The sequence below is a fragment of the Microtus oregoni genome, unplaced genomic scaffold, assembly GCF_018167655.1.
Source record: "Microtus oregoni isolate MIOR12 unplaced genomic scaffold, Mior012 000054F_ref0000373, whole genome shotgun sequence".
Taxonomy (NCBI): Eukaryota; Metazoa; Chordata; class Mammalia; order Rodentia; family Cricetidae; genus Microtus; species Microtus oregoni.
In genome coordinates, this window is record NW_024543830.1 from 1,188,714 (window position 1) to 1,197,330 (window position 8,617).

At 41.2% G+C, this 8,617-nt stretch overlaps 1 protein-coding gene across 1 annotated transcript; it reads right to left on the reverse strand.

The window, feature by feature from the left end:
• Positions 1-6,001: 6,001 nt before the first annotated feature.
• LOC121437786 (speckle-type POZ protein-like) lies at positions 6,002-7,093 on the reverse strand. Its single transcript, XM_041637856.1, has one exon. It carries the CDS (start codon positions 7,091-7,093, stop codon positions 6,002-6,004), a length of 1,092 nt encoding a protein of 363 aa, XP_041493790.1.
• Positions 7,094-8,617: the final 1,524 nt, after the last annotated feature.

Consider the following 8,617-nt stretch of genomic DNA (forward strand, 5'->3'; position numbering starts at 1 on the left):
ACATAGAGATATTATTCTGCATAAATAGGTAATCTTCAACTACTTCAAAGATCTGTAGAACATGGCATTAAATTACTTAGGGTTCTGCTGAGGTGAGACACGATTGCTCCTGGAAGCACTGATCTATTCCTGAGAGAGTGTTGAGCACCAAAGATACTCTACGTGGAGTTTGTTTTCTTTTTGGCACAACTGGCCTTTGCGCAAGGTACTGCTAATGCCTTGATCACTGCAAAAGTGGACGATGTCCAGACTGGACAAGCAGGATAAAAGAAAAATGACTGCTAACCCTTGCCAAGATAGGGTAAGACTGTTCTGAAAAATTTCCTGCCTCTGAAAATGGTCTGTCAAGTACTCCATGCCTTAGACAAAGTTAGTTGCTTCAACATTGCAAATGAGACTTTGGATGATTGCTCAGGCAGTCAGTTGTCTCTGTCATCTACTGCATATTTTGGAAGATGTTGGATTGTACTTCCTGCCCACTCAGGTAGTGTTATCTCACTTCTCAGTCCTTCCATGGGGTTGGAGATTAGATAGTCACAGTTACCATCCTCTTATGATCTATCCAAACCAGTTCCAATACAAGAATTAGACTCATTAGGATAGAATGTGTAATAAAACATTAGGATATGTTCCTTGCTTAATATTATTTATGCTAGTTGTATTTCCAACTTTATCATTGATATCTGTTCCTAGTGTGCTGTGTGACAATGATTTTACCCTGTAAAGATTTGTTTCTTGTACTTGTTTAATAAAATGCTGATTGGCCAGTATCCAGGCAGGAAGTATAGGTGGTGCAACCAGACAGGAAGCAGAGGTGGGACAAGGAGAACAGGAGAATTCTTGGAAAAGAGTCAGTCTTCAATGATCATGCAGACACAGAGGAAGCCAGACACAGAGCAAGCAAGATGTAACTACCTCGCCGATAAAGTTACCAAGCCACGTGGCTAATGCAGACAAGAATTATGGGATAATATAAGTTATAAGAGTTAATAAGAAGCCTGAGCTAATAGGCTAACCATTTATAATTAATGTAGAGCTCTGTGTGTTTCTTTGGGATGAAATGGCTGTGCAATAGGGTAAGACAAAAACCTCTGTCAACACTAGTGAAAATAGAATCTATTGGGTTTAGGACTCTCTTATTTAAACAAAAGGGAAAGGTGCTGTGGGAGTTCCTTCAGCCACTAGCCTTTAAAATACCAGCCCACTTGGGCATGATATCTTATACTATAAATACAGCTGTAAAGCATGTAATAACTCTCTTGCTTCCAGTTTTCTCTTTCTGCTGCTAGATTTGTTTCCTCATCCCTGTTTGTACAGAGGACTGTGTTCTCGGACTATGATCTGTGAGCCTACCCTTAAATAAATAACCCTTTATTATACATAATTCTGAGCTAGTGTGGAGTTATTTTATAACTTTCAGCATCACCTATCTATCTAAAATATATCTCTGTATATCTAGAAAACCTCACATGTCTATAACCTTGATTATTATAGGTGACCCTCTATTAACCTATGTTTCTTAATTATAGATTGCATATAAGGTGCACAAACACAATACTTTAATAAAGAGCAGAAACATATATATGTGTGTGTGTGTGTGTGTGTGTGTGTGTCTGTGTGTATACCAATTAAATTTCTTTAGCATATCCCCCTTTAAATGTAAACAAACATTTATAAACAACCATTTATTTAATTTGGGCATAGTTCTCTCCAAACTGCTTCCTCCTTTTCGTCTGATGAAATAATTTTTGGGGGTGTTCATGCCAACCTTTCAGGAGTCCTTGTTCCATCTAACCACATTAATCTGGAAGGATTCCGCAGCCTCTCATCCTCTGCGGAAGCAAAAGAAGAACCTCTTTTCCAAAGCAATATATCCTTAGACCCAAGTTTTGAAGACATATACCGTTAAAGTATACATGTTGGTTACTTAGTTCCTTCACAGTCAAAAAATTCAAAGAAAGCACAATAATATATATAATCCAGACTTTCTGTATATATTACATCTTTACATGACCTTTTTCTTACTTTATTACTATTTTTTACAAGTTTAATATTCATTTTAATATATTTACTCCTTTAATCTAGGACTCTGTGTACTCTTTTATATATTATGTTTACTGTTTCTTTATTCTTGTCCTCTCTCTTTCCCAAGCCTACATATATTTTTTAAACACACTGTGTCTCATTTAAGGTCTTTTATGTCTGAATCTCTTCTATTGTCTATCTGCAATCCTTTTCTGTCTTAGAGAGCTTTTAAAATGCTAAGCTGCTCGGTTGCAGTAACCCTGGATGCTGACTCTGCCTTTATCTGCTTTTCAAAATGGCAGAGGTACCATTACTGCCAGCTCTGGGACTGCCAGGTAGGAGCTTCACTCACTACTTTAACTCTGAGAAAGATCATATAGCACATAAACCCTTTTGTTTGAATAATAGCTAAATCTTCCATGCAACACACTGCATGGCCTGGAAATATCACTGTGTATGGTGGCAGGAATCTGCCATGCTTGTGCACAATAGTAAACCTGATTCTGCTGCCTGCCCAGGAAGAGAGCACTGAGCCATAGGCATGGTCTCAGCTATTTTTCTCCAGACCCCATGTGAGCATACAAGCACCTAGGATCACAAACCCCCATTCAAATGCTTGGCCTCCTGAAAGTGCCAGAGCAGTTTGTGATGCTGTTTTGAAAACGTTTGGCTTTTTTTTTTTGTCTCTTCTGCTGAATCAGTAAAACCTCTCTTAAAGGAACTGCAACATGCCACAAGCAAGCAGAGTCCATTAAAAATATGACTAAACTTCTTTTTTACTGTCTAGAGTTCCTTTCTAAGACCTTTCAGGTTTTATGAGCATCGAGCTATAACACATTGGAGTGCCAATCTGTTATAGGAGGCAACTTGTTTTTTCCTAGTTGCCCAGATTCCTGAAATAACCACTCAGAAACTGTATTAATTAAATCGATGTTTGGCCTATTAGCTCTAGTTTCTTATTGACGAGCTCTTACATCTTAATTTAACCCATTTCTATAAATCTGTTTATTACCATGTGGCTGTGTCTTACTGGCGGTTCCATCTGGTGTCCGTCTCTGGTGGGGTTACATGGCTTCTCAATGACTCTTCCTACTCTCTCTATATATGTCTTTCAGCCTGGCTTTACTCTGTTAAGTCATTGACTGAAAGGAGCTTCATTATTAACCCATGGCAATAAAACTTATTCGCAGCATACATCACCTCCCCTTTTTTGTTTAAATAAATAGCAAGGTTTTAACTTTAACATAGTAAAATTACATAGAAAAATTACAGTTATAATATTTATGTCTACTTTATCTTTTATCATAACTAAGGAAAACAAATCATGTTTCCCATGGACTAGGGCAACCTGGACACCCCCTCTGCAACTGCCCGGAATGCATTCCAGGATTAGGGACAGGGGTCTCAGGGCGAATCTGCCTCCCCTTTCTGGTCCCATTTCAATACAGACCCTGCACAGGTACAATTTTCAAATTACTGATTTACACAGAAACAGAAACATAATACACAAACAGACAGGCACAAAATTGAGCTCATTCATACCTCCAATTGGGTCTGGAGTCAGTCTGGGAGAAACTCGATTCCTAGTCAGGGAACGAAATGTTGGACCCTGAAGTCCAATTACCAGAGGAGTTGCCCCAAGAGACTGTCTCTCACACCACAGTAGATGTAAAAGCATGAGGATTTTGATAATTCTGTCATGACAGGGTCTTTCAGCATTGGAGAGGCCAGAAAGACCCCAAATAGCTGGTACAGGCGACATTTAAAGCAAAAAGCTCCAAAAGGAAGGAGGTTTCTGGGGGTTGGTTTCTTTTTTAACTATTATGATTGGTATATTCAAAGGGCTATTACCAATAATTGGCTGGAGAGCAGTTGCCAGATCAGGTGAGGTAAGAGGGAATATCTGAGGGTCACTTTGCCCCTTTCCCAGGGACTGAGTCAAAACACCAGGAACTGATTCAACACCTAAGGGTTGTCTTGCCCTTATTAAATAACTGAGTTCTATTTGGAGAACGTTAACAAGGAGGACTCAAGGAGAGAACGGAAAGTTCCAACATTTGAGTAGTTGCATGTGTAGTTGTTATATACTTGGTTCCTGGGAGGGGTGCATTTCTGCTAAGAGGCCTCAAAATTTGCCTCAGAGTTGTCAGAAATGGCTTTAGAGTCATTTTAGAGTTCTACAGAAGCAATTCATTTTGACAAAAAGAGTGTGGTATGACACTAACATGGCTACCAACATAAACATGAACATGTTGTTTTCAACTTTGAATCCTAAATCAACAGGGAGATTGGCTGGAATTCAAATGTAAATCTACTACTCCACACTAATCTGGAAAGAGGTGTAGAAGAAAAACAAGGAGAGTCAGACAAAGGAGTGGGCGACAGGAATACCCAGGCATTGACCCTGTTTCTAAGAGAGTATGAATTTCTGACAATTGCACAGAAGAAAGATTAAGCACAATTAATGAAAACCCAGAGACAGATGTTGTGGTTCAACCTGAAGAATAGAAATGAAAAGCAGTCAGCCACTGTATCTTACCTATACCTCAGAATGAAAATGGGTGAGATCCTGTCTCCATGAATGCTGAAGTCTCCACACTTCACAGTCCACTAAGTTCCTCTCTTTCCCGTTATATGCCTTTCTCCATGCAGCCATATAACTCCTGCCTCAACCTCCCTAGTGCTGGAATTAAAGGCATGTAATACAGGTGTTGGGCCCACCTTTGTGTGAGCTTTGTTTCTCCTTTAAGACATATTCAATCTCAAGTAGCCCAGGATGACTTTGAAATCACAGAGATCTCTCTGGCTCTGTCACTGGAGTCCTGGGATTAAAGGTGTGTGCCACCAGTCCCTGGCCTGTATATCTAAATAGTATGGCTGTTTTGTCCACTGACCTTCAGGCAAACTTTCTTTATTAAAACCCAAATAATACACCACTATAGAAGGAGATAGAAATCAGAGAAGAATAAAAAATCATATTCCCAATATATAATACCAGAACCACGTTCAGGAAGAAAAATTTTGAATGATTAATTAATCAATCCCATCTCTTTTTTCAAAACCAATAAATATTATTTTTCAAAGCCGAGTCAATAAACACACTGCCAGGGGCTGTTGTCTATTTCTTTTTATGCCTCCATGTCTTACTTTTCACAAGGGCATGATGGGCCGTTATCCACTCTGCCACTGTCAGTGCCAGGGAAGAGAACTGAAGGCTTGTGTCCTAAGTGACAGTGAGGACTGGGCCAAATATCCACAGCTCAGCAGAGTTGGAGGGACTAAAATGGGCTTCACCAAACAGGAACACTACTAGAAACCACAAACTGATTTTAAATATTTTACTCATTTTATATTTTATTTGGATAAGGTTTTGTCTACAGAGACGGCTGTACCCATGGAATAGGAACTCAGAACCTCTGTAGCCCAAGTTAGAGATGGCTGTAAAGTCCCCCCATGTGTGCTGGGAAGTGATCAAGGGTCCCCTGCAGAAATAACTATTGTTTTTGTCAACTGAGTCATCCTCTCTCCAGCTCGCACATGCTGAGTTTGGAGGCAAAAAGTCTTCTTTTTCTTGCCCTTCTCTTGTAAATGAACATTCATGTTTATTCTTTCCTTTGTTCAGAGCCCTTGATCATATGGTCTGCTCATCTATTGCAGAGAGTTTTCTACAAAGAAACCTTACTGGGATGAGCTTGGGATCAGCAAAACCCTGAATCCCAGTTTCCATCTGATTGGACAAAAATCAAAGCAGTCTAAGAACAGGGTAGAAGTTGCATAGAGTATACCAGAGTCCAGTGCTGCTCCTCACCCTACCTGCGCTTCACTCATTTACAGGGGTGCTGAACCAGGCCTAGCAGCTGTGTTTCCCCAAATTCATTGTAAATGTGCCTTAGAGCCCACAGTCTAAACAGGTGTCATTAGTAACAATAATGACTGCTTCTTCTGGAAGGCAATGTAGGTCAGAGCCCACAGAGTCCTAAGATCGCTTCAGGCATTTGAGGGGGTGCTCCAGGAAAAGACCATTTGCAGGAAACAGAGAGGTACATACTTCAACCACCAAGTGGGGATAGGAGTGGACCACTGTCTTCCAGCTCGAGGTCTGAAAAACCTCAGAAGCATGAGCTGCAACGAAATCCATTGCCCGAGATTTCAACTGCACTGAGTTGTAGAGGTCAGCGAGTAAGAGAGTGTGTGCAGCGTTCTCCACAGAGAGGTCCCTGCAGAGGGCACTCTCACACATGACCTTCAAACGCTCCAGGCCATACTTGTCAGCAGCTGCCAGCACAGCATCTACCATGCTGTGGAGGACTGGTTCCTTCCCGGTGTAAATGAAGTCCATCATTGCCTTGAAGACTTCAGGTTTCAGGTCATGAATTTCAATGTGATTTGTTCTGCTCTCCTCCATGTCATGTTCAAACATGGCTCTGAAAACTGGAGAGTGAGCAGCTAAGATGGCCTTGTGAGCCCGGAATTCCTTGTCTGCTACCACCAGGCAACAGTCTGTGAAGCGGGAATTCTCCCACAGCTCTCCCAGATCATCTACAAGTGTGCAACTTGGAACATTGATCCCTGGCTGCATATTCTGTTCAGAGATGCTGATGCAGTCCTGAACCATGCTCACCTCACAGCAGAGTGTGAGTTTGTCAGCTGGGAGAAGCAAACATCTAGTGCAAAAAAGGAAATCTCGACGAATGAATTTTGTGATACCCCAGGCTTGGTTTGGGTTGAACCTCATGACTCTTTGACTGTTCATGATTCGGAATTTCTTTCCTTTGGCATTTATGATCCCAAACTGGACCTTTGCCCACACGGAGTTCTCTGGAGAGCTGAGCAACCCTAGGAAAACTGACAGGTAACCTCTGCTTTCCTCATCCATCCCATTCGGGTTTAGTTTCATAAGCCATTTCTGTTGGTCATTGGCTCTTGGTGAGAAAGTGGGGCTTGCAATGTCATTGCCCAAGCTTCCCTCCAAGCAAAAAGAGAAGTTGCTGATGGTCCATCTGTAGGAGAATTTCTTGACTCTGATCTGTGTGTAACCTCTGCTCTCAGCTGCCAGGTCTCCTGACATGTCTGCTGCTGGGAGTGGGAAGGTTTTCCTGGAGCCAAAGAAGAAAAGGGTTGTTTTTTTCTTGAACCTGGGGGTCACAATCACAGATTTATTTTAGATTTTTAATTTCTGTTTTTCCATCTGTTCCCTTTTTTATGAGGTTACAAACTTTGGTCTTTCTGAAAGTCTATATATATTGCCCTATGAGAGTCAACGAAGACAGTCTAGAGTACTAGGGATTATGTCTTACATCACTCCATATTTTCTAGATTTAATATTAAGTAAGAAGGTGATTAGTTTTGACGATTTTGGAACATTATATACACTCTTATATTGAAAAGTGTACTATGATTCTCTAAAGGACAGAACACATAGAATGATCTCTCTGTATGAAGGAGAGTGATTCATTAGAATGTCTTAGGGTTGCAGTCCTACTAATCCCACAAAGGCTACCTGTGACAGAGAAGTGCAAGAACCCAGTACTTACTCAGTCTCGGAGGTCTGACATGTTGGCTATTCCTCAGTCCATGCTTGAATTCAAAATATGATTATCTACTGCCAGGGAAGGAAAGGACTTGATGCAAGGCAAGTGCAAGCAGCAAAGGGCAGCAGCTGCCTCCCTGCCTTCTCTTTTATGCTAACAGCAGAGGGTGTGGCACAGTTTAGGGTGTGTCTTCCTGCCTTGAGATCTGGATTAAAGGTGTGTGTCTTCTGGCATTAATTCCAGATTAAAAGTTGGTATTTTTCAAAAAGGGGCCTGCAGAAGCAAGGTCTAAAGGAGCAGAAACCAGGAGGCAATCTGGTCCCTGGAGTCAAACCAGTCCCGGTACACTGGCAGACCAGGATTGAGCCAGCAACCTGATAACCTGATTCTCTCTCTCTCTCTCTCTCTCTCAGAATGTGTGTTTGTATTTGTGTCTGTTTTGCTGTAATGACCAAGACTTTCTCTGGTATTTAGACAATCCTGTTGATTAAGATCCATGCCTCTTCCTAATGGGGACCTGAATCCATTTGACTGTGCCGTGTCCTCCAGAGAACCACTTACCTGAGATAAAATCCCCTTCTGCCCCATTCTTGGGGTGATACTGTACATGAACAAATACTCTACTTGAGCCATAGTGGGGTCTAAGTTCCCCTACAGGAAGCTGCTCTCCTCTTCAGGAAAATACTTAGTATAGCAATGAAATAACAATGCAAAGCTTTATGTTTTGCAAATGAAGTCTAGCACTGGTTCTGGCTTTGTTTCAAATGACACATTGGAGGGAAAGGGCACCTGTCTCTCTGTCCCTAAATCCACACATAGAAGAGTCACTGATGCTACTAACTAGTCACCTGGAAAAAGTTCCTTTATGGAAAACTCAAATATTCAGATATCCGAACCAATTGATTGATTTATCCTGTCTTGAGGATGAGCAGCATGGGAGGATGATTTTCAGTAGAGTTGGACTGGGGATTGCTGAGTGGATTGAATCACTGAAAATATGTTTATGTTCTTGAGGCTTAGTGTGTCCATTCAGATATGTCAATCTGGAGAGAGAAGATAGA

Excerpts from the sequence above, each read along its gene's own strand:
- LOC121437786 (XM_041637856.1), bottom strand. The coding sequence starts at position 7,093 with ATGTCAGGAGACCTGGCAGCTGAGAGCAGAGGTTACACACAGATCAGA.